A 26,798-nucleotide genomic window follows, 5' to 3' on the forward strand; every position below is an offset into this window, starting at 1 on the left:
TCTATTTAAGAGGGTGCTTGTTAAGGAAAAAAACCACTTCTGACATTCTGACAGTTTCCTTATGCAACGTATGTTGTTTTATATAGCAGCCAGTTAGCTGCCTTCGTCAAATCCAGTCACGGTTTGTTGTATTTGCATTAAGAGCCTGAAATTCCTTAAGACATGTTTGCAGTGAGTGACAGCAAACCCCAAGAAGATTCAAACATTACTAGAAATACTACCTTTTAATCAGTAGTTATTTGTGCATTAGAGAAATACACACATGTGGAAGTCGTCATACTCCGTAGGGGAAGAAGGGACTCTCACTTAAGATAGCTCCAAAACAAAGTTTTGCTTTCAACAGTTATGTTTAGCATCATTAGAATGAACAGTAGTAATTTTTTCCACAGTATAACTTCTAAAAATCCGTCCTGTTTTTGAAGACTCTTAATAATAAACTTGAATTTAAAACTGAGTCCCCAAGAAAATATGTCAAAACAAAACTGTATTAAAGCATGTTCACTTCTTCGTTACCTACCAAGAAACCAATCAAGTCCCTCAGCGATTTTCCCACCTCCTCTTGAACTTGTAATAAACCTACATTTTTGACAGTTTCACCCATACATGTTTTTGCTACTGTTTAGTTAAATTAACTTTTATAGAAGGATCCCTAAATCTTGAGGTTTTAGAATATTTCTAGAAGGTTGTTTGTGTGGGTTTGTTTATTTTTTTAAATTCTCATTATTGTAACTGCATATGTCTGCTCTTGAAATAGAACTTAAGATATCAAGTTGTGGTTTGAGCTCAGAGGGCAACTGAGCACCATGCAGCTGCTCACTCATCCCATCCCCCTCAGGACTGGGAAGGAGAAAATAAAGCAGAAGGCTCAGGAATTGAGATAAGGATAGAGAGGGATGATTCACCCATTATGGTCATGGGCAAAAGACAGACTCATTAGGGGAAGAAAAAACCCATCACTTTAATTCAAACACTAACAGCAACATTTAACAGACAGAGTAGGACAGCGAGAAGTGTTACCACATCTTGAGAACACCTTCCCCCACCTCTCCCTTCTTCCCAGGCTCAGCTTTGCTCCTGATATCTCTATTTCTCTACCTCTTCCCTCCCAGGGGGGCAGGGAATGGGGGGTGTGGTCAGTCCTGCTGCTTCTCCCTCCTTGGGGGAGGAGTGGGGGAGGACAACTCCTCGCATTCTTCCCCTGCTCCAGTGTGGGGTCCCTCCCACAGGAGACAGTCTTCTGCAAACTTTCTCCAACGTGAGTCCTTTCCACGGGCCACAGCCATTCCCATGCTGCTCTGGCGGGGGTCACTCCTGCGTGTTGCGGTCTTCCCACCACCAAACTACAATAGCGGGGGCTTATTCTCTCAGAGTCCCGGCCTTCTTTGGGTGCAGCCACCTGCTCCAGCGTGGGGTTGCAGGTGGGCATCTGCTCCACCGGTGACCTCCATGGCTTCAGGGGCACAGCCTGCCCTCTCACCACGGGCTGCAGCGGTGGGGTGCACCATCACACCCCCTCCCCTCCTCTTTTCCTCCTTTGTTCCACTAACCTCAGCGTTTGCATAGGTGTCCTCATCGCAACTCCTCCTTCCAACTGCTCCTCCCAGATTCCCCTTCTTAAATATGTTATCACAAAGGCGCAGCCACTGTCACTAATTGGCCCAGCCTTGGCCAGAGGTGGGTCCAGCTTGGAGCGGGGGGAGCTTTGAGAAGCTTCTCACAGGGGGCCACCACTGTGGCTGCCTCTCCTGCTAATAAAAAACCCCACCACACATACAAACCCTGCACACAAGTTCTTTAAAGAAACAAAACATGAATATACTACTACTTGTTTCTACTACTGGTTTTGCAGTAGATTTCAGTGGCTCCCTCATAAAAAGGTAACTTCACGGTTTTCCTTGGTTTTAAGAGCTTATAGTCTGAAAATGACACATAAATAGTAGATTTACTGTGCCTGTGAAGTGACTTCTTTGTGTCATGCTGAGTATGAGTTAAGTGTTTGCAGAAGGTAGAGAGTGGGTAACTTGCAGGGATGTGCTGTGGAATCATGTCTGTAGTCTTGCTGCCTGTGCAAGTTGTCTCCCAGGTGTTTTGCTTTAAGACATTGTACAAGACTAACTTGGAGTTCCAAGAAGGGTTTCAGTTGTGTGAGAAGTAATGCCCTGGCAGTACTTGCCCCTTGAAAAAGGTGTCATGGGAGATACTGAGTAGTTGGTTGTTTAGTGAATGTTGTCCACTCAGTGCACTAAGACAAATTTCTGATGAAAGGAAGAAAGTGTGTGGGGAATCATGTGAAAATTGTGTACAGTAAATGCTGCTCTATTTCTCCTTCCCCCCCAGTCCCATACTTAAAGTACTAGATGCAGTGTTTTCCTGGGTCTCATGACTTACCAAGAGCCTGTCTGGATTGTAGCTCCTCCCTTTACCAGATGAGTTATCCCAACAGGACAGCTGGGATTCGGCATCTCCATACCCTTTTCTCTGGGAGTCTGTCAGAATCTGGTTAGTCATTCAAAAATGAGGCTTTTTTTTTCTTCCCCAAAAGTACATAGCTTGCAGAAAAAAGAATTAAGCTACTGTCTTACAAGCATAAATCTCCATGGCTGCTTTTTAACTTATATTTTCAGGGTCCCTAATACCACTTCTGGCATTTTACTGTGTTGCATTGTGTTTAGAAGCAGCCTTCTTGCTTTTCTGATGCCAGTATATTTGGGGTTAGGATCTCATTTGGTCCTAAGCTTCTAGTTCTGGGAAGAAATGAGACAGCTTGATGGGTGAGAACCAAGCAAGTATTTTCTTCCCAGCTGGTGGCTCAGCTATTGTTCTTACCATCTTTGAAGCAGCCTACCACAAGTATCTGAATTTTGCATTGTTTTGGTTTTCCTATTTATCATGTTGAATGGAAAGGATTGTGGTGGATGATGTGGTAGTGCATTAATACCAAAAAGCCTAGTATTAAACAGTAAGAGTTGCATATGTGTAAGTCTACACTACTGCCTTGCTTTCCTGGGCATGCTGTGGAAAGCTGCATGCTGAAGAACACGCACTGTGCAATCCCTGTTTGAGTTAAAATGGTCATTGATGGAACATTTTCTTTCCACTGTTTCCTCTGTGGAATAGCCTGGGGTGGAGAGGGGGGTGAGGAATATGATGTAAACTGTTCTGTAGAGTTTCATGGGCAAAGGAATAACAATGTTTGAAACCTAGTTTCTTGCTTTCCCTCCCGCTGTCTCCCTCTGTTCCCGTGTAGAGTAGAGAGTGACCTGTTACTTCCAAGTTCAGTCATCCTGTGATATTTGCTGACCCAATATTCCTTTTCCTGCTTTTTGTTCTCTGTGGTCTCCAGTGCCCTCAGGTTGCTTGTGTGAATTTTCAAACTTTTACCTTACATTTAGTGATATATAATACTGAAAAACTTCTGTTGTGAAGGGATGGAAAGCTTTAACGGATGACAGCTTTAGCTTTGACTAATAGTTATTCACTTAATTAAAATAAAGTATACAGAATAAGTGTCGGGTTGTGATCCTATGTGCAGTTTCTAGGTTTAGAAGGGTATAAACCATTGCATTGTTTAGGTGTGTTGTTTAAAATTATACCACAAACTTATTTTACATTGTGTATTTAGGCAATAAATTGAAAGCTGTAACCATGTAAGGAAATGTTGGCTATTATTTTATGTCCTAACAGATTTTTTTTTTTCCCCTTGCTTTGAACATGTAATAGAGGAGTGGTTGAATGGCATTTTCTAGTACATGCCAAGACACAAGTATAAAGTGGATTCTTCTGGACACATCTCATATCATACTTACCTGCCTTCTGAATTGCAGTAATGTTCTGAGTTTGTTGCTATAAAGAAGTAAATGTTCTCTAAATGCAGGCTAGTAATACCATGGTGAACTATTTGTTTAAAGTGTTGACTTAACCCAAGTCTGCTAGAGGTCTTAAGTTAATTTTACTTTCTAGATCAACCAGTATGAAAGCTGTTTTCCGTCTTCTTCCATGTTACACCTCAGCCTTTTGGAAAAGCAAAACATGACAGCTTAAAACTGCATTTTTTACTTTGGTTTTCAGCAGTTTGGAATGCTGTTTTGTTGTTTATTTGTAAATAAAAATGTCTTTTTTGAGATACTTTCCAAAGCTTTTAAGATCTGGGATTGAATCTCTGTTTGACTTTGAAAATACTGAATGTTTTCCTGGCTGCTACCACTGTATACGTGGGGTTGTTTTGCTGAAGTTCAGCCATGAAACAGTTGTATCTGTCTGTAGGAGTTTTGTTTCAGAGAGGGAGAGAGGAAAAAAAACTCCTCTTCCTATACTTTCACAATGAAGTTTGAACAGGAACCTGCTCCAGTCCCAGCTTTGAAGCTGTTTTCCTCTCTTCCCTACCCTCTTCCTTACATGCAATTTTCTAAAGAATGTGAGGATATTTAGGAAGGCTCTTGACTGTGCCAAATTCTCAGTTTATGGAAAGAAGCAGTATCAGGTATATATTCTGGGTAACTTCCTTATCTTAAGGTTTTTTTTTTTCCTCTGAAAGGTAGAAGACAACACTTCCTGTTTTTTATACAGAAAGTATATTTTAAATATACTTTCTCTTATCTGCTTAAGAGAAAGTGTATAAAATTCTCTATAGTCTTGTTACAGTAATTATTTTCTACATTGTAAGTAAAGTGTGTTTAAGCTAATTTGCATATCCATATAGTAGTTGGTTTCCTTTTAGTTTCAACATTATAGGAAGAATTCTTGTTGTATTTATGCTTGCTGACTTTTACTGCTATGCAGTGCATGGATAGGCTCAAATATAGGCCTGATGATCACGTTTAATGTCCATCATTACTCTCTATTCTGAAAACAGGATATACGACTTACATGAATAAGACATGCACAAGTGGAGTAGGAGGCTGCCCCAGTGTGAGTTATAAGGAGGTGCTGGGTGGAAAGGAGTGTAGCACAGGAGCAGAGCGGCCAGTGCAGTAGCAACAAACAGCTACTTCATGGGCTTTGTTGTAAGAAAAGTCGGTTCAAGGGTATGAACCAAAGGTAAAATAGTAAAATAGATCAGTAACTAGAAAAAGCGGGGAGGGTCTTAAAGAGGAAGGAGAAGTGATTCTCCCAAGTTAGTGATATAGAGTCTAAAAGACTTAGTTGCCAGTGAAGTTGCGTATGTTTTTGCAATGTGAAGCTTTGCTGGACACTGATATTTAATCTGAGGCATATAGGAGTGTTAAGTCACGAGTAAGCCTAAGTGCAGTATTTAGGAGTACTTTTATTTTGAACCTTTAGCACTTCAAATATTGATAACTAGTAAAATGAAAGTTCTTAATGTTACTGGAACAAGCATATGATAATGCATGCAGGTGGGAGCATACATTCCAGAGCTCTGCATTTTCTTTGATTTAAATTATTGGCATGAATAAGAAGTTAACCCTAATACTGGTCGATCTACCCCACTAAAACTAGCTCTATATACAGTAAAACACTGAAATTGTTTATAAAGTGAAGTAAGAGCGTAAGTCTAACTTGTTGACAGAGGCAAACTAATCAAAATAATATACTTAATGACATAGGCAGGGCTGTATTTTTGCTTTTTATTTTTAGAATAATAATGTTTTCATTGTTTAAGATTGCTCTCTGCTTCTATACAAAGTGAAGGTAGATACTGTCTCTGTGGCTTTAAAGTCTGAAAAAATGTAAAACTGGAAATGCATAAAAGCCTCAGATGACTAAACGAGGCAAATGTGTGTTGCGATGTCTTAATGCATATATAAACTTTCAACTTACACAAGGTCATGTTTTTGCTTTGGGTACTGGCATTTAGCTATTCGTTTAGGAGTTCTGTAGGAATGCAAACTTTTCTTTCCCCCTGCTGAAGAGTTGCTTTTCAGGCTGTACTAATAAGATATATTTAGTTTTTGGGTACTAGCCAAATTAAGTCCTGCCTAAATTTTCTTTGCTAAAATTCAAGTTAGTCTTTGTATTTTTCTCATGTTAAATCTCAAGCCTTGGCACTAACTTGGACAAATTCCTAGCCAGTATTTGCTGCTGACACATAGGTATCGTTATGCACATATGCACACCTACACTAGTCATGGCATCCTTGCCTGTTGTTAATCCCCTTCACTTTGGTAAAAGGGAGCCTATAACTGCCCTGCCACAAGAATGGAAATTTCACAGCTCTTCTCGGGGCTGCTCTAAGTGAAACGTGAATGATGACCGCGTTTCACAATATGCTGGTGGTGTTCCAGCTGTGTGCCAGTAGGTATGTCCTACTTTGTTTGCTAAGCTTCATTAGTAACTGTGATTGTTTTTCTTACTTGCCACCTTAGGAGAAGTTGAGGTTTTCTGCAGCCATTGCAGCACTGGTCAAATGTATTCATTCTACTTTGGCATCCTAGATGGATTTTCTGCCAAATAAGAATGTTTTCGTCATCTTGCTGACTGGTTTAGAATTAGTAGTCTGAATCACTTTAATGTGTGTTTCACAGAACAATTTGAAAGTCCTTCCTTCCTTCCAAGCTTAACCTTTGCAAATTGAATAGGAAGACAGCTGTGTTCATTGTATTATGAAATCAGGGTTTTCATGTAAGCTTGTATAAAAGGTGATCAATATTAAAAATTCCCCAGTTTTTGTGCAAAATTTTTTGCTTTTTTGTTCTCAATGGTGGAAACAAATACAAAATTGCTAGTCAAGAAAACAAAAGGTTTTCATACATCTGTTGGTGAAACAACTTTTAGTGCCCTGTGCTTACAGAACTTGCAAGAATCCATCAGAGAGCTTGTCTAAAGCTTTGTGCAGCAGCTTGATAGGTCATCTTTTATCTAGACGCAGAAGTACTGTTTCCTGCTCCAAGTATTGTTGATATCAGTAACTTTACTATTTTAGGACTCTGCTGGTGGCTCTTAATGATCTGTGTTGCATGCCAAACTTTTATGGATTTAATATGCTGACTAATTTATATTCTTGTAGTATTAATGCAGCATCACAGCTCTTGAATGTTAAGAATTAATCCTTTACTCAGGCAACCTAAATTCTGCCACAGTCCTCAAGTTTGATAATTTTAGACATTAAGGGGGGAAAAGGGATAAGCAGCGTGTTCTAGGTGAAACAGGGCAGTTTATATTCTGCAGTTGAGTTTGTACTCTATATAGTGTGGGTGGTTGTTACTGATAAGTGAATGGTTTTAGTATCTTAAAGTCCTGAAGCTACAACTCTACCTAGCTCTCTCTAGCGTGACAGAAAATATGTCTACATCACCACCTATAGCCAGGGAAAGCCACGGTATGTCTGTTGTCATTCAACACAGTTAGCTTGAACACCCTAAACTGAAACTGGATTTTTGTTGTTATTGTTTGTTCTCATTTTCTTTTGCTATCTTGTTCAGCCACCAAACTGACATAATAGGAGGCAGATATTCTAAAAATCTGTTATTTTTATGATAATTTGAGTTGATGTAACTTGCCTTAGCCTTAGCTTGGTCAAGTTTCCAGATGACAGCTTTTAAATAGGTTTAAATACACTGGGAAAAAATCCCCCCCCCCCCCCCCCCCCCCCCCCCGCGACTTTTTCTTGCATGTGTAAGTTTTGCATACTTCAATAAATTTTAAACACATTTGGTCAAGAACAGTAGATATGAAGTATCCCCCTTTTAGATCCAGCCTGTTCTCTTACAGTGGGACTCCTGACACCTTTCCATAGCTGAAGCCAAGTGGGTAAGAGTTGAAGTGCTGCCCCATGCAATGTGTTTGGAAGGCCAGTGCTTTGGCCTGGGGCCAGCGGGTGATTCTTGGGCCAGGGACAGTCTCTGCTGTATGTCTCTCGGTGGCTGCAGAAGAACAGCTTCTGCTCCATGGTGTCGCCAGCCTTGGGTGTAGGAAGCCTAGTCAACACATGGCTCAGCAAATTGGGATTTATTTTGCCTAGCCCGCTTTTGAGGCGCTGGGGTGGTTGGCTATGGAATGCCTCTGCAGCAGTGAGGGCTTAGGTGAGCTCGTTTATATCTCCTTACCTCAGGAAGAACCATAAGTTCCTCCTTGAGATGCTTTGGCACAAAAATTGGTTGGTCACAGGTACACTTATCGTGTACTTGTTTATGCTTACACTGGGAAATTATCTTCTTAATTTTTATGAAGATAGAAGTTTCCTGAAGTTGATGTAGCTCAGTATAGAAGAGCTACAGCATGATACCGTCCTGTTAGCATTAGTGGTGTTGGCAGTAGATTAACTGTGAGTGTTCTGCTGCATCTCAGTACAGCCATGTATGGTGTAAGCTGTTTTGGAGAAAAGTTCAATAACTAAATATCTTGCATAAGAAATTTTGAGTAAAACAAAGCTGAAGAAGAAGAGAGCATATCAGAATGCTCTTAATTATTCTCAGCAGTTTACAGAAATAGGTTCATTCATCTTAGTAAAGCATAGAGTTATATGTTCACAGTTCAGAGTTCTGGATTAAAGAAATAGTTTTTGTGAAAAACTTGTGGATTGCGTGCCAGGCAAAAATTCTGAACTTAACTACAGTTTTGTGTACTTAATTTATGTATATGTATTATGAAATTGGCCAGTTCAGCTGCTTGGCACTCTGATGGCACTTGGATTAGTCATGGAGAGAAGTCAGTCTTTGGACACTGTATTTCAACAGCTGGTTTATTTTGTATGTAAGACTTTGCTGTGTTTTGCTTGAAGATTCCACCAGTGGAATGCTGTTACATCATGAGACATAATTTCAATTAGTATCAACTTCTAGAATGACACTTGAATTAAATATTAACATTTTCTATGCTTTGAGTAAGTAAACAAAAGACTCTGTTTTAATCTCCCTTCTCTGCAAGGACACGTAAAAGGGGAACCTGTATTTTGAACAGCAGAGCATCAAAAAAAAATCTTGACTACTCAATTGTCTGTGTTGATTTATCAAGGTCAGAAAAGTCTTTCGGTTGGTCACTTAGAATTTTTTTTTAAATTATTTTATTTTTGAGTCTAAAAATGTTAGGGAAGACCACTTTAGCCTTTTCATGTTGCTGGAGATGCTCTATATGGTGGGGTATGGGACGAGATTAAACTCAGTACAAGCTCTTTCATGAGGACAGTTGGAAACATTGCAACTTTTTACAAATTAATCTTTTTTTCCTTCCAGCATGTTCTAAATTATTAGAATAAATGCAGTCCCTCTTCACAATTTGAATTTCACTTTCTTGGCACTGTGGGGTTGAAATCCTATTAAACCCACCGTGGTCTGTGATTGAAGCCTTTACCTGTGTAGGACAAGTTGTGGGATCAAAGTCTGTTGCTGGGGTAGGCAAGCTCTGCCTTTCCAAAATAAATAGCTATTATGTGGTGGGAGGGGGGGAAGTTCAGTATAGATTGTAAAACGAAAGGGTATGAGCAAGAGAGCAAATCTTTCCTGTGTTTCTCTGATGTTTAAAGTTTAAAATACTTCAGACCTTTTCTGCTACCCTTTCTTCATCAAAGTGCCAGTCTGTGGCAATGAAGTAAACTTTTAACTAAAGTGCTTTCTGCCTGTACAGAAAAGCAACGATGCAGTTACACAAATGTTGAGGACTTCAGTTCTCAGCCACTGCTGTGGACTTCTGTTTTTGCAACCCAGAGTCATCTTTTTCTTGTACTCTCTTGGCTCCAGGCTGTGTGTCACACTGTGGGGTTCTTACAGTGTTGTTACACAGTGGGTGTGCCTGTAGACACCTGTTTGTAAAATGAGAATGTTATCAGCTGTAACTTACCTGCAAAGATGTATAACCCAGTTTCCTTACTCTAATGTATATCATTCAGATTCTATAATAATGGGAGAAGTGGACAGAATTTTAAAAGTACAGATAATTGCAAGTGGATTTAAGTTGCATATGCAAAAATGTACTTTGTCCGCACTGAGGAGGTAGATGATAGAGGGGCTACAAGATGAATTTTACATGTCTAAATAGGCTTTAATTTCAATTAGAAAACTGACAGTTTTACAAGAACTTTATTAGTTGTATAAAGTAATTTCTTATCTAAAATTATTGTTTATGTGATTAAGTGTAAAGACGTTTTTTGTTGATTATGATGTTTTCTTGGCAAAAATAACTGTCTTCTGGTGAAAATGTCTAGCAAAGGTAAGTGAAATAATGTACCTTCTGAAATGAAACCTTAGTATTGCAAATGTTTAACATCTCATTTCACTAAGGCACATTTGGAAAAATTTTGTATTGTTTGTAGAAGTGCTTAAACGTTTTTAATTTTTTTTTTTTCTTTTCAGTCATTATTTAACCTACTGGAATTTCGAAGACTAGTTTTGAATTTCAATCCTCCTGCAAATGCTCAAGACTTGCCCCGAAACCAAAAGGTAAAATTAGAAGCTAACTTCCCCTGGTGGCTGATAAGGGTATTTCTCTCTAGGAATCGAATTTTGCACTGTTCTCTAGCTCAAGTTAGCACGGATTTTACAGGTACCAATTAACATTTATTTGAGCTTCCTATTACGGATCTTACATAAAATACGCTAGCCTCACAGTAGAGTAGGGGGCAGGGTGTTGAGGGAGGCAGAGTTTGCACCATACTGCTGCTTACACCAGGTTCAGTGGAAGGGCTTTGCCGACACAGCTGTAGCAGCACTGCCACTAGTGGGTGAGCATTTCTAATGTGAACGTAGCTTCTACTAGAAAACATATTTTATTCAAGTTCCCTCACACTGTGCAGCTACTGGCATGCTTTTTGGTTACCTGCATGTTCTTGATCTGTGTAGCTTTGCCAGCAGCATTGTCAGTGTTGGCCTGGCCACTTCACTGTTTTTTTGGGGATGTTAATTACTTGTAACTCATGATCTGAGATTAAGCTTTTGGTTATTAGGCCTTTTCATGAGGTGATTTGTAAGCATAAATTTTCCCATGTTTATTCTGGTACTTGTATGGGATTGGGGAAGGGGAGAGCTCAGGTTTCTTGTGACCTCAGGCTGTCAAGGGGGGAATGGTCATAGACTGAGGGTTAAAACAGACCAATTTTTCTTCCTTCGTGATGGCCTCTGAGGAAGGATGCATGAGGGCACCTTGGTTTCTATGTTATGAAATAGAGAGGAAGAAACGGGAAGAGGAAGTGGCTGTATGAAGCATGAAGGCACTCGATGTCCTGATTTTTAGCCAGGGCTTACAGAGCAGTGAATTCTTCCATATCTAGAAATTAGACTATTGCCTTTTGCCTCTTTCTTTTGGATTTTTAAAAAGGGAGCGTGTTGTTGGCCTGTTCTTAGTTGTTTGGCACTTCAGGCTTGACTGGAATGTTCACTAGCAAAAATAAGATCTGCAATTAAAAAAACGAAAGAAAACAGACATAGAAAAGATAGTGTCTGTTTTCTAAACTTCTAGGTATGTACCATAAAAGGGAAGTGGAATGTTCAGTCAGAACTGTATAATTTCTACACCACCTTCCTGCCACCCCCTCTCACCTCTGCAACACCACCCGCCCCCCCCCTCCCCCCGGTTCAAAAAGCAAGTTGTCACTTGAGGTTTTTTTAGGAAGAAAGTAGATCATGAGATGATGTGCACATACAGCATGGGTAGTATTAGGAACATATCACAAGAGGGTGATGGGACAATGTATTTTGGTAAGAAAGACGGGATGAAGTTATGCTTTACTAAAGAGTTGTACTGAAGTAAATGTTTATTTTTTTATTTTTAGATTGACTTTCTGCCTGGTATTCATTATTTGACATATAATTTGTTTTAGTAGTATCCTCCAGTACTCAGGGTTCTTTACCTTCATTTTTTCGGGCGTAAAAAGCAGTTGACATCCAAGAGGTGGTATGCAATATAGTAATAAGCTGTTGTCTTTGAAGAGTGTCTTGCCCAAGCATTGACACTAGGAACCGAATTTCTTTAGCAATTCTAAAGCTCTATTTCTTAGAAATTCTGACCATGGCAGACAATATTAAGGCTGTGTGAAATGGTGTGACACCAGGCAAGTCTATGGATTTGTGCAGAAACCTTGCTTTCTGCAAGCCTGCTGGTAAGAATCTCTGACAGTAGCTTGTATCCTCTCCTTTGTTAACTTAAACTCCAGAATGAAATAACATTATTAATTGATGTACTTAGCTGTTCTATATACAGCTGAAAATAGTGTTGAAATATGTTTTGGGGAGAATTTAGGAAAATACATTGTTGTCCAAAAAGTGGATTTGTTGCCCGGTGTGCAATAGGTCAACAATCACACGCCCGGGAGAGACATCGCTTATTTATTTTAGGGTTGCACAAGCCTAGGTGCTCAGTGGTTTCCCACAAATCAAGCACACCAACAGGACTTTTCACACTATATTTATACACAAAACTTGCAGAGTTAGTAGTTTTCTAAGTCCATCCTCTCTAAGATGATTTGTTAGTAATTTACGTACAATTATAATACTGCCAACGCAATATTTCTACTACTATGCATGCTCAGGGGAAGGGTCTTCACCTGGGTAAGGGTTGTCTTGACCTATAAGCGTGATTTTTGTAGTTCAGCTAAGGGTACACGGACCTTGAGCCTGCTTGCCAAGTTGGCAGTGTACCTTCTGCAAGGTCTAATGGCTCCGGGATGTCCTTGCTCAAAGGTGGCTATCTACTTGTTCGTCTGATTAGGGGTGCCTTTGGCTTTAACATATACAAAGAACGTCTTTCTTGACCTAAGCATAGTATTTCTACATTGTTCTAAAAGTTTAACCTTGAACAAGATTGCTTCACTAATTGGAACTTAGACAAATAGGAGGAATGCATGTCCCCAAATATGGTGCTTTTATTTCTTTGTAAGGTGAAGGCAAGTAGAGGCAAATTGATTTAAAGCTGTAATGTAAGATATCAATTGACAAAAAAAAGTCCTGAAATTTACTTCCATCTGCTTGCTTGTTTTAAAACTCTCTCAACTTTGTTTTGTTTTGGTTTTTATTTTTAACCTAGTATTAAGTACTGTATGTGACTAACATTCCCTAGGATCAAATTTCCTTGCTAATAAAGACCAAGTTTTAATAATCCCAGATTTTCAGCACTTCTGTTTACATCCTGTTGTTCTTCCAGTTGGTGGAAATTAGAGTTTAATGTTATGGTCATGACAATCTCTTGATTTAGAATTAAAGCGTGTGGTTGTAGTTCAGGGAATATTGCATAGTGGGGTGGTGGTGTTTTTTCCTATCAATACATTGAATCCAAATGCTGTTGACAGTTTGGCATGTAAAATGTTTAATCCAGAAGTCATTGGTATAAATTTTGACTTTAAAAAAGCCCCCAAACAAACAACAACCACACATTGATTACCTCAGCTAATTGGACTTTGTTGTTCTGGATTTTAAACTTGGCCGTACACTTAAAATCTCCAATCTGTTTTTTTCTTTTTAATCTGAAAGTAATTTTTTTTTCCTTGGTGTGTTCCTCAGCTTCCTTCTGTAGAACAGATAACGGTTCTCTATAGTTGCTGCAGATTATTTCCTCTCCCAGTTCTCCTACCTCTTGCTGTCATATGAACAGATCTTTTTTTGCTGTACACAGTGAGGCCAGCTAAATATTTAGCCTCGACAGTCCCTTCAGGAAATGTTTTATTATCAAAGGAAGTGGGTTACTGTGCTACAGGTTACCACATCCTTCCCCCAGTTTCAACATTATCGTTATGCCAGTGACCTGGAATACTGATTGAGAATAATGAATGTTTGCTGTGTATTAAATATGTAGATTGCTTTGGAAGCGTTTCTTAATCATAAATTGTTCCAACATCAGTGTATTAAGAAATTATTTATGCAGGCAGGATAGGTGATAAAATAGAGAATGTTTTAGATTATGAACTTCCCATACAGTTTTTATTTCAAAATTTATTTTAATCTTTTTTTGTACTGGTGCACCTTATAGTATGCTGTAAAATTGGTCATATGCTGTGCTGTGATTGCATTAGTATTTCTTTTGTTTTACTGTACAAGTCCTTTGTGGAACTGTGTACCTTGTTTTGGGGACTGGCTCACATCCTTTTGAAGATTTTAGGCTTTGTTTAGTTAGAAGCACTGTTTGTTGTGGTAATGCCCACATAATCTGGCCAAGGATCATGCCTAATGCATTAAATCGAGCTTTCTAAAAATACAAGAAGGATTTTTCTAGTTTTAGAGAACTTTTACAGGGTTTACAGAGATAACTTGTTCTGAGTAATCCTACTGACATCGCTAGCCAGTTCAACCTAAAGCTACAAGTATGCTTAAAACTCAGCCAAATTAGTAGTGTAAATTTGGGTAAGTAGTGCAATAATACTCACTGCCCACGTACTCAGATTTAACAAAAGGAAGGTGAGACCTGGAGTATTCTGTGGTCCATCATGTATATTATGCATACGTATTATCACTGGTATTGAAGTATCTTGATAAAATATATCTGTATCTAAAACTTGAAATTCTATTCATTTTTAATAGATCACTTAATGAAAAGAGTAAAAAAAAAAATCACTTTCACAATTTGTTTCCCTGTTTTGTTGTGGTAAAGTGCTTTAAATATGTAAATGGGAGACTGGTTTTATTAAGTTATGATGATTTAATGCTGCATTAGGGTGATATTTCATGAATTCTTCAGCCTTTTTTTGTGAACATTGTTTATAACTGGCAGGTGTTTTGCAAGGTGAACTAGATGAGCAAGTAAAACTTAAGAATTTATGTGACTAGAAGTATTTTTTAGGTATTATGTGGAGCATGTTCTAGTTCACCATGCACAGTTTTTAAAGCTGAAATAAACCAGACTTTATGTACAAGAAGCTTTATGCGTGCTGGATTGACATACGAGTGACTAAACAAGTCTGTTGTTTGAGCATGTGAAATAGTTTGTCACCAAGTAATTCTAGTTTGACCAGCATCTGACATCTGTGCTGCCTTTGAATGATACTTTGTTCTAAATACGTGTGGATATTACATGGCTTTTAATTTCACAAGTATTTGTCAACTATCTACTTAGGAGTATGAGGGATACCCAATCTCCACAGCATTTGTAACCTGTGGTTTAATCTATGGTATGACAGATTTGTGTTTCAGTTTACTTGCTTTTCATTATACAGGCAGAAAGTATTTCTTCTGCTTCTCTCCTGGAAACCAGAAAAAGAACTCCATATTCCTCATGAACTATGCTTAAAAAAACCCAAAAATGGAGTAGAAAGGAAGACAGGCTCTTTCTCTTACTTCTATCATAAGAAATAATAATGATTTGTGTATACCTTATAAATTTCATCTTCAGAAAAAAAAAAGCTTAAAAAGGTACTAGTCAGTGTGTAATCTCACCAGAAATTCTGCTACATATATAGGGGAATACTAATTTCAATAAAATAAATGCATATTGTTGCAGTGTATTACTTAAGGCTTTGTAAGTCTTGGGAACAACAGTTCTGTCTTAAATGCAACTCAATTTGTCCGCTTGTCCATTCAGCCTCATTTCAAGTCAAACAGCCACATCTAGATGTGGTTTCAGGGAGCTTTCAGTTTCTGAAATGTAATTTTCTTCCTAGAAAATGACATTATTTTGTAAAACTGACAAGTAAAAAGTATGCAACACTACCTTGGTAGTACTACAAGTAAGCTTATATAATATTATGATGATTGGATGGGTATATGCTTGGTTCATTGAGTAACACTTCTGTAAAGTAGATTTTTTTGTTACCACTTTGTTAAATATTTTTAATTCTTCTTCAAATACAGGAACATAGGAATCTGCCTTTCATGCGTGAACTTAGGTACCTGTTTGCACTTCTGGTTGGTTCAAAGAGAAAATATGTTGACCCATCAAGAGCAGTTGAAATCCTTAAAGATGCTTTTAAATCAAATGATTCCCAGCAGGTAATTTCTATGTATTTTCATTCAAGCTTAGGTATGTTTTCATGTGGTCATCTGGCATTAGGAAATACTTAATGGACAGTCAGAATGTCCACAGAAAAGAAACTTCTGATTATCACATTCTTTGAGTTTTTTTCTACAATATTATGTGATCTCTAGTCACTTTTATTAAAAAGAAAACAAAAATTCCAGATAGAGTGACTATTTTATTCAGTATACTTTCTTCCTGTTATTTTAGAAACTAACTAATAGTTCCACATTCTTGCTTTTAGGGTTTAGTTTAGCTTCTAAGACTGTGGTTTTTTTAGGGACCTTTATTCTTCTGATCTAACAGTACATTCAGGGCTGGTACAATCCTAGTATAGTATTTGTCTGTGTAGATATTGGTTTGCAGGGTCCTAATACTCATATTCAGGATTCTTGCCTAAATCATAGTGGGCTTTTCTGAGAACCACTTTTCTTCAGATGCTTTATTTTTCCCACATGAGGTTATGTGGCTAAGGTGTTTAATTACAACAGCATGTGAGTTTAGTGCTTGATGAAAGTAATATTAGTCACCATTTGTTAGATACCAAAGGGTTTGAACAATGGGATTCATAAGATGCCTTTGGACTAGCGTGGTATGAAAGCTGAGCTCAAGTAATAAGGATCACAGGACAGTGTAATGACTGAGCACCACCAGAGCCTTAGTGTTCTCTAAGAGCCACCCATAAAAAACCCCCAATCATGGCATAGTCTTAGACACGGTGTGATTTTTTTTTTTTTTTTAATTTTTTAAAATTTTTTTTTTGGTGCTCTTGTGGAGGGGAATACTGCTGTATTGATCTTGTAAGGTGACACTTCATTGTGTTCTGTTACATATGTGGTCATATACTGATCATTTTGTATTTTTCAACAGCAAGATGTTAGTGAATTTACACACAAATTATTAGATTGGCTAGAAGATGCCTTCCAAATTAAAGCTGAAGAAGAGAGGTAAGATGTTTTTCTAGCTCTGTACATTGAACATTTTGGTGAGAAAAAGCAAACCAAACAACCAAAAATCACTTCCCACTGTTTGGCTGAAAAAGATCCAACTCAGTAGCTTGTTTTAGCTCAAGTGTTTTTTCCATATGTGCCAATACCTTCTATTTTTCATGAATTGTCTTTTTTCACCTTCTTATTTTATGTTAGAAATCTTGCTGAATGAAGTCCAAAGCATATAAAGAGTACACATATGTTTTGTACATAACCAATTAGACATTTTTCATTTGAATGCAGTTTTCCTTTTCAATACTGTAGTTTAAATACTTCAAAACCTTGCTCCTGTTTCTCTTCTCAGAAGTGAATACTCATTGTTTGTATAAGTGAACATCTGTAAACTGTCTTTTGAATAAATAATTGTTTCTAGGGTATTGCATGAAATAGTTTTTACAAGGGTTTTGTACAATTCAACCACTTAAAATTGATTTACATAAATTTTCCTAGAATGAAACACTTCTGAAACTAAATTTTCAGAATATAGTTATTGCAAATATGTGAATCATTGTTATTCCTCAGAGGAAAGTACAAAACTAAATGAACAGTAACTGAGTAAAATAGGCAGCATTTCCATAATTCAGGGTATTCTGCTCATAGTTTTATAAGAGTTCGTAGCTTTGTTTGATTTTTTTTTTTTTGCACTAACACGCTTTCTGTTTTCAGGGATGGAGAGAAACCAAAGAACCCAATGGTGGAGTTGTTTTATGGACGATTTCTAGCAGTAGGTGTGCTTGAAGGTATGCATCTGAATTTACTTTGACTTCTGTGCTCGTGTCTGTTCAGTGCTTGTGAATGATGAAGTTACAGCATTTTAGCTACTTCTGCAGAAGTATACTTGGAGAATATGGGTTCAGTCTGTGACAGAAGGTTTGTCCTGAGAGTATGATACTGAAGGTAAATAGAGAGCTGCAGTAGTCCAGAAAGACTCTTTTGATAACTTTCAAGAGCTAAGTGTATGTACTTAAGTGCACTAGAAATTAGGGTGAAATGCTGAGCACAAATGCTTGCAGGAAGTTATTATCAGGGCACTTTTGCCACTTACTAATGCTATACAGAAGGCAAGTTACTGTATTTCAGTGAGCTAGTCTCTCGCACTCTCTCTGCTTCATTTAATGCAATTTAGAATTTGAACTGTTGCATTTTCTTCTGCACAGTTTCTGGTATGGATAATTCAGCCTCTTAAAAGTACAGTTCATTGAAAGCAAGTTAGTGAAAACCTGCTCAAGGGTAGTGTCAGAGTGCTGAGGAAGAAGAGACTGTACAACAAGCTTCCCTTTAGCTTACCTGCATGTAATTAGTAGATCGGCAGAATTGTAGGGTTCTCTATTTCCAGGAGGTCATCAGTTGTGAAAGTATTTTTAATGTTGGTGATTCTGTCCACCGTCCCAAGAGTGAATGTCTCCTGGGACGTGGCTGAATGAAGCACCTATAATCTTTAAAGTGGCTTCCAGTTTGTTCCTCGGCATGGAACAATGTGTATAATGACTTGTCAAATTTCAAAACCATTCTGCAGATTTCTTCCTTCTAGCTAGCATTCTTGCTCCTTTGCTTTTGGCTACTTTAATCCTTTACGTTCTCATCTTAACTGAGGAGATATGTAAAAACCAAATCAATGAAAAGAAACTGGTGGATGTAAGAAGACTTGTTATTGACTTTAGGATGAAATATATTTAAATTGTAGATTGAAATCACTTGTCGCCCATGTTTCTCCTCATGTTTGAGCTTATATCTTTGTGCACTGTTAACCAAATTATGATCTCGTTTTCACGACAGAAAACATGAATGTTCTCTTTTGTGGTGTAGTTTTGCAAAATGTACTTATACAAAGGGCTGTTTCATACCAGCAATTCCACTGACTTTGCTGATACAATGTAGAGTTGTATTACTAAGCTGCTATTTGCAGGAGGAGGACTTTGATATATATGTGTAAAAATTCCCATACATGTGTGGTGCCAAGTAATTTTGAGTTTTGCTTATTACCAGTAGATGCAAAAACAATATAAAAAATGGGCTGGAGAGGAAAATACAGTACTTCTCAATATTATGTTCGCGAGACTTTTTTGAGTAAGTTGTTTTCATACATATAATTAAATTGTTCAATAAGAAAATGTAGGTATTGTTCAGTAGACTAGGTTAGGTGACCTAGGATTGTTAGGGGTTTTTAAAGGTAAACATTTGTTCCTAAAACCTTAATTCTTTAATTTCTTCTGTGAAGGTAAAAAATTTGAAAACACAGAAATGTTTGGCCAGTATCCACTCCAGGTTAATGGCTTTAAAGATCTGCATGAGTGCCTAGAAGCTGCAATGATTGAAGGGGAAATTGAATCTCTCCATTCAGAAAACTCTGCAAAGTCTGGTCAGGAGGTGAGTTAAGTACTCCTGTGGGCTTCTCTCAGGATGTTGTTGTAGTGCTCTTTATTTTTCATTGGAGTTCATGGTGGTTTTTTGTGACCTGCTTCTGTGCAGGTTCTGATGTCTGGCATAATTGGAATGTTAATTTGCAGGGTTCATATCTCTTCTGAAGTATCCAGAGTATCATCTTTTTGGATTTTTCATAAGATAGGAAGTTCATGCTTATTAAAAGCTGGCACAATTAAGCACGTACAGTGATTTGGCACAGGGTGGTTCCCACCTGTTGCTGATACTTGATCTCCAGAGAGGTCATGGATATAATGTCCTGTGGTAGCTGACCACTGCTCTGAGTTGCCCGCCCTGTGCTGTAAACAGCAACCATGAGCTGTGCGTTTGAGCATCACTTCAGAGCATTGTTATTCCTTTGTGCCTCTGTCTTGTAATTCCTCAGCACCCTAGCCTTCTTCCCCTCTCCCCTTTTTACTGACATTTCCCAGCATCCTCCTCTTTGCCCCCTACAGTGGGTAATTCTCCTCCTTTTTGCTTGTGGTGGTGGACAGACAATACTTGCTCTGGGCTGCTGTTCCTCTCAGGACAGCTCTTGCTAGAGCAGGAGCTGCCAAAAGTCAGAGCATGCTGGAAGCATGGGTGGAGGAATTCTGATGGAGCCCTGCTAAGAAGTGGGTTATGCAGTGTATGGTGTTGGGATGAGGTTACAAATGAGATTACTTGTGCAGAAGTCACAGGTTAGGGAAAAGAGGTAGTTGGACCGATGGTGGTTATAGAACCAAGAGGGTGTCCTCAGAAGTGTCCCCTCTTACTGCTGGCATGCATGTGTATGCCCAGCATTCTTCTCTGGCAGAGCTCTCCCTAATAATCTGTGGGTTATTGATGTGGAAATACAGGAATACCCATTGCCTGTAAAGGCTGAGCTACTTTCTCCTTACACAGTTGTTCATGTTTCATCAAAGTTATGTTAAAGATGTGAAATCTTAGGAGGCTGCTTCTACTTAAGTAAAATGTTCAGGTATAGTGTCTTCCTTGATGTCAGTCTTTTGCTGTAATGAAATTTTGCTTCCTTTAATCATATCAGCATATGCACAGAGTTTAATTACCAAGCCTAGTGATGAACACTGAAATCATCTTCCAGTCTGAAGTTCTATTTCCAATATTGTGTTACCAACATAAGTTTTATATCATCCCTTTTGCAGTCCCTTTTTCTGGTCAGCTATTGTTGATCAAATATTGATCAAGCAAATCAGATACTAACAAGCATTTTCAAATGTATTTACACATCTTACTGGATGTGGTGTTCTTTCACAGGATGTTTAAATTGCTTTTATTCTAGCACTTGTAGAAATGTTGTCTTACAATGAGCATGTTTCCTAAAATACAACTGGGAGAATAAAAAAAATCTTGTAAATATCTTGGTACAATCCAAAGTTCAGTTTGTTTATGCAAGGTGCAATCTTGGTGTACCTACCACAAGAGCACAATTGTTCACTTTATAGACTGAAGGTTGTCTTGCAGTTAAAACCTGTGTGCATTCATGTGTAAAATGTCAGTTCAGTTATAAATGCTTGAGTAGAAATGTCAGACTTGGGGTTTGGTTTTGTTTTGGTTTTGAAGTTTTTTTAACCTGCAATGTCAGGAAACTATGGGGAACAGAAGGATAGTCATGTGCAGGTCTGGAGTGTTAAGCTTTGAATTCTGTGAAACTGTCAGGGTTTTAATCGGCTTGGCTTCTTAGCATGTGGAAATGGAAGTGAAATAGTCATATGACAGATTGACAACAGTGGCAAAACAAGAAAGGTAATGTGTTAAGTCCTAATTTAGAAAAATATTACTGCATTATTACCAGGGCCAAGTAAACTGGTTACATTTCCCTGAAGTAATTTATTTATAGTGATTGCTGCTGTTAGTAGTTATGTTTAAATGTAATGCCTCAAAGATGTTACAGTGCATTGGAAGGTTTGGAAATACTGAAGGAAGTTGAATTTCTTGTAGTTTTAATGAGTCTGTCTCCAGTGAAGAAAGACTTCAAGTAACATTCATCTGAGCTGGTAGATATCAAAGCTTAAAGAGAGTAATATTAATGTGGTAGTTGCATGTGTTGAAAGACCCTGAAAGTAACATTCTTTTTTTTTTTTTTTCCTTGTTCCCACCATTGGCTCTAATGAGGTATTTAGCTTGTTGTTCATTATTATAATCATTCTTATTATTATCACGATGCCTAAAAACCTCTGTCCTGGAGTAGGGTGTAAGCAAGCTAATGTACAAACAGAAAAAAAGATATTCCCTTTCCCAAGGAACTCAAATCCAAATTCGAAAGAAGGTGGAGGTCAATGCACATACTTGAAGTTAAGAGCGTGGGGTAAATGAGATAATGTTTGTCAGCATCATGGTGGTTGAACTTCAGCACATCAGCATCTTAGTCATTGTTAAGTGGTTTGGGGGTCTTGCAATAAAACGGGTTTAGGGGGAAGGGTTGTGGTTGTAGCTTTGACTTTAACATCGAGGTTTACTGCTGTGTGAAGTTGTTGCAAGAGAGAGTCATGATTGTCTTCTTTAAAACTGAAAAGGTGGTTAGTGGAAGCTGATATAGGCAAGAAATGGGAAGGCAGCTCACTTTGCATGTAAACTGATGAGAGGAGTGGTGCTGAAGGCAATGAACTGGGAAAATTCAGCAACATCCTGGAAGTCTGTTAGTGTGACAAGGCTACGGGCGCTAACTCCAGGCAAGAGGAGAAGAGAGGAAACCCTGCACTGAGGTGTGGAGTGATGAGAACCTGGACCCAAATTTTAGCTATGAGCACAGGAAGAAAAGGCTGTCTTGGAGGTATTGTGTGAAAAGGCTATTCAAGATATTTGGCTGGATATGAGCTTGAAGTGAGCCCCAAGTCAAATGCCACATCTGGGCTATGAGCACTGTTGTCAGAAATATGTGGCAATGGTGTCTGCTGCAATTGGCAAAGCTTGAGTTGATGGTTAGACATCCAAAATACATTAAATGCACAGACTGTGGGTTTTATGTTGTAGAATTGGGAGAGAAAAAAGGAACTCTAATGCTGGAATTGGAGCTGAATTTGTCTTGTTGTTGAGAAACAAATTACATAACTAAAGAAATGAGGACTAAGGATAGACCTCTACTGAATACTCAAAGAAAACCAGGATAAGGTGATGATAACAGGGGTTGGCCCATGGATGGTTAGCAGTGATTACAGACATGAGCAGAAACTTCAGAAGAAATTGTTAGTATGGAGGAGATTTCAAGAAAAAGTATTGATTTTACAGTGCTGAGGGAGCTTGTCTGATCCAGCCCAGATGAGGGTGGTCCTGCTTCAGATGAGGTCATTAGAAACTTTGAGTGATGTCAGGTGAATGAAAGGGTCAGAAAGTCGAGTCTGAGGGGACTAGTGGGAAGAGCACTTGATAAAGTGTAAACAACCCTTTCAGTGGCATTGGAGAGTTAAAAGAGAACAGGACAGCTGGCAAGGCAGAGGTAGGTTCAAGCATAGGCTGCTTTTAGGACAAGTGAGACAAATGTGAAAGGAAGAAGCCTTCCTGTCTACTCTGCTTTAATGCAAATAGTGATAGATGAGTTGAAAAGCTCTGATGCATCATGGGTGACAAATAGTCTCTGTTTACAGTGAAGGGGAAAGATGGGAACTTCAGAAAGCTTATGCTGATCCACCCTCTAAACCCAATTTCTCCCATAGCTATGTCAGTCTCCAGGTATTGTACCAATATTACTAAAGTTCTGCTATTGGAAGGCATTCATTATGGGGTTTTCTGTTTTTCTTTTGTTCAGCACTGGTTCACTGAGCTTCCTCCTGTCTTAACTTTTGAGCTATCAAGATTTGAGTTTAATCAGGCTTTGGGGAGACCAGAGAAGATACACAACAAATTAGAGTTTCCTCCAATTTTGTATCTGGACAGGTACAGTATAATATTATCAACAAAGTCCTAGTATGAATATAAATTAAATCTCATGAGTTTGGTAAAGTTGCTGGTGCATCTTATACTTGCTTAAATCACAGTAAATTTATGTTCTAGCTAGACAGGTTAAAATTTTCATGGGTTTTATGTGTTTCAGAAAATACACATAAATGACAATTTAAGACACACTGCTGCTTTGTGCCAAAACCTGCTTGCACTTCACTCTTTGATTGCTAGGTAGTTGTGTACACGGGCTAAATACTGTGAAAAAACACACTGTTTATGGATCCATCTGGGAAAGAGGGTGAGAAGTCAGATATTTCATGGTGTTCCAGACAGACTGTGTGGTTTGAAGAGGATTCTAGGCATCAGTGCATGCAGTTTATGTGGAGAGGTAAAATACCATGATGGCTTTCAGTTAGATACTGAATGTTATTTGTGAGCCTAAACAATGAAATAGGAGTATTACTGTGTGGCTGCTACTTAAACCACTTAATTTAGAAGCTTTCTAATACATGTTTGTCATCCATGGTATGAACAGAGCTTTTGACACTGCGAAGAAGCATCTTCTGGCTTAATGGGTTTACCATTTTTTTTCTCAGTTCTGTTCTACTGCTTAATATGTTGCTGGTTCTAGAGAGCATGAGCTTTTGTTAGCATTAAGCAGTATGGCTGATGGGTACAGACCTCTGTTTCAGTGTTGGGATACTATAGGTTGACACCTCTTTCTGAATTTCATGTTTTACAGGTATATGCACAAAAACAGAGAAATAACAAGAATTAAACGGGATGAAATCAAGAGACTCAAAGAGTACCTCACAGTTTTACAACAGAGATTAGAACGGTACTATAGATTACTGTGTAAATGCATATATTATTATGGGCTACATAGAATAACTCCTTTCAACTGTACACTTTGTGTGTAGCTATTTGCTCTAGATTTCCCTTCTGTATTTCTCTTGTTTTACTGTTTTCTTTGGAAACTGTGTATAAGCACAGTGATTCTAATGCATGAAACATGCTAGGAAAGGCTTGTTTTGTTTAATTGCAGTCAACCAGAAATTTTTTTTTTTTTGGTATCTGTGAGTCATGGCATTAATACATTTTATGGTTAACAGATATTTAAGCTATGGTTCTGGTCCTAAACGATTCCCCTTGGTAGATGTCCTGCAGTATGCCTTGGAGTTTGCCTCCAGCAAGCCGGTGTGCACGTCTCCTGTTGATGACCTGGGTGCTAGTGCCCCTGCCAGCGGCACGTTGCCGGCCCAGACCTCGCCCAGGTAAGGGCTGCCTCCCGCTCTCCCAAAGTGGGGCCAGTCATTCCCTTGGTGCAAACCCAGCTGCTGAGAGAGGGCAGGAAGTTTAACTGTTTTGTTCACAAGATAACTAGGCATCTCCTAAGGGGTATAGCGCAAGTTTCTGCTCTTTCAAGAAGTATTTTTAAGCATGACAAACTTGAATAAACAAACTGAAATGTTAATAAACTGGGTTTGTCTCCTGTACATATAAAAATGTCTTTAGGTGGAAAATTACTATTTTCAAACAAAGCACAATTCTGCTTACAATTCCGAATAGACACAGTATCTGGTGAGGTCACTGCATCCCAAATGTATTGTTTAAGAATTTGAATTTGGGCAGCATGGATGTCCCACAGAGCTTCAGGGTTTCTGATGTACAATTTATCTATTAAATTTTGCCTGGGAATTAAGTTCCTTTTCTCCGTTGCAGCTTACCCTTCTCACCAAAGTTGTCAGGAACATAACAGTCTGAATTTTTAAATACAGAGTAGCCAAAATATCAGGGAAATACAAAGGTCCAATAATGTCATTTTTCTCATTATTAAAGCTAGTAACTATTAGTAATAGTTAATAGAGTTTAACTTAGGTTAGGACTTGACTAGGTGGTCACTAACGGTTTACAACAGAGCTTTTTACATGGCATTTGGAAAGTAGGGTTCTAGGTTCTCGTCCAGTCAAGATGGTTAACTCTGTAGTTTAGAACAATGAAGTAAATGAATCTACAAAGCCTTAAGAAGATTTCCGATGTCTTACTGATATAATGCCAGTAGAAATCGTGATGATTGATAAGAGAAGGCAGACTTTAAAAGCTACCATTGCTTGCATGAGATACAATATCAAAAGTAATATACTTTGTTCAAACTTCTATATAGGAAGTTTGTTCTGTAAAAATGTAAGACTTTTTTGTCAATCTGTAGAAACACAACAGCATGTTATGTGCTGTCACATTGTTAGCTCTTGATGTTCTCAGAACTTTCTAAACTACTGAAGAATTCAGGTTCCTCAGTCTGTATCATGATGCTGTACACAAAGTAAAGAGTCAGTGGCTTGCTAGAAAAATCTTCAGATTCCTGTTATTTATATGATTACATGTAGGTGGGAAATCTGTAACACCGTTTCATTTTTAATATTCTGCTGCTCTTGTAGAAGTCTCATAAGCTTGGCTGCTTTGCTGTTTAAGTGAGAAGACTTGTTTTGAACAAGTTTAGATGGTTTGGTGCTAAATTTCCAGTGTGCTATAAATATCAGAGGTCCCTTCATTGTTGCTATTCAGTTAGCTTAATTTGTACGTAGGCTATTGGAAAAAGAAAGTTTGCTAGGCATAAGACACATGAAGAACTTACTAAACGGAGAACTTGTTTATTGAATTTTATGGTCAATGGGCCATAAGACGAGCTGCTGTGATTTTTCTCTCTGCAGTTTGGCACTAAATGTTTCAGACCACAGTGATTACTTGTATGATATTATTTGACAGTGGTGAATAGCATTTCAAGTAAAGCAAACTGTGGCTTGACTGATCCAATTCAGATTCCTTTATCTTTGGTAATGGCATCCAGAGTTGTTATTGTGCTAACGTAGTACACCACAAAGTTTTCAGAATTTACATGCTAATTCCACATTGATATTGTAGGTACCTTTCCTGGATTGCACTGTAGGAAATGATTACCTTTAAAATTTTTGTTTTCAGATGAAAAGCTTATTTTTATGGTGTAGCTATTAGTTTGTGTACATAATGATTCAATTTTTGTATTTCATGTTTTGAATGAATGTAGCACAGTAGAGCAGCAGGGACCTTCATCTTCAGATGTTCCAAGCACATCTCCTGTACAAAGATCAGTAATACATAAACCATTCACACAATCGCGAATTCCTCCTGATCTGCCAATGCATCCGGCACCAAGGCACATCACTGAGGAAGAGCTGTCTGTCCTAGAAGGCTGTTTACATCGCTGGAGGACTGAAGTAGAGAATGACACTAGAGGTAATGTCACAAGCTTGGGAATACGTTTGCTGTTGGAAAGGATTTGTGGAAGAGAGGGAAACTGCCTTAATGTCCATGTGTGCTGCTTGCTTCGTACTTCTAAACTTGTCCCTAGCTCATAGGAAGGGAAGTCTGTTAGAGATTGTGGTAGACTGGAGGCATATAAACTGAAGATGCAAACTGGGTGGGCATTGAGCAAAGTGTACGCAGGTGTTTCAGTGCAGGTTTCTGGGTGCGTGGTGTTGGGAGTAGAGTGAAACAACAGTGGGATCCACGCCAAAGAACGTCTCTGCAGATGTGTCTGAGCTGTCAGTGTGATAGCGGCTCGGCCCATGCTGTGACGGTGCTCTGCAGGCGTGTTTAGGGTAGAGCGACCCCTTTCATAAGGGAAAATTCAGCAAGTTTCTGAGT

The 26,798-nt window shown here is 38.5% G+C and overlaps 1 protein-coding gene across 4 annotated transcripts in view; it reads left to right on the forward strand.

Moving 5' to 3' along the window:
- USP25 (ubiquitin specific peptidase 25) overlaps positions 1-26,798 on the forward strand; it is a 96,655-nt gene that overhangs the window by 44,439 nt on the left and 25,418 nt on the right. For all 4 annotated transcript variants that reach the window (XM_074858106.1, XM_074858107.1, XM_074858108.1 and 1 more), the window contains 9 exons: positions 10,245-10,331; positions 15,663-15,800; positions 16,696-16,772; positions 17,481-17,554; positions 19,033-19,181; positions 22,981-23,108; positions 23,857-23,952; positions 24,227-24,388; positions 26,179-26,387. In XM_074858106.1, coding sequence (XP_074714207.1) covers positions 10,245-10,331; positions 15,663-15,800; positions 16,696-16,772; positions 17,481-17,554; positions 19,033-19,181; positions 22,981-23,108; positions 23,857-23,952; positions 24,227-24,388; positions 26,179-26,387 — 1,120 coding nt within the window. The remainder of the gene's footprint in view (positions 1-10,244; positions 10,332-15,662; positions 15,801-16,695; positions 16,773-17,480; positions 17,555-19,032; positions 19,182-22,980; positions 23,109-23,856; positions 23,953-24,226; positions 24,389-26,178; positions 26,388-26,798) is intronic.

The sequence above is a fragment of the Strix uralensis genome, chromosome 2, assembly GCF_047716275.1.
Source record: "Strix uralensis isolate ZFMK-TIS-50842 chromosome 2, bStrUra1, whole genome shotgun sequence".
Lineage (NCBI taxonomy): Eukaryota > Metazoa > Chordata > Aves > Strigiformes > Strigidae > Strix > Strix uralensis.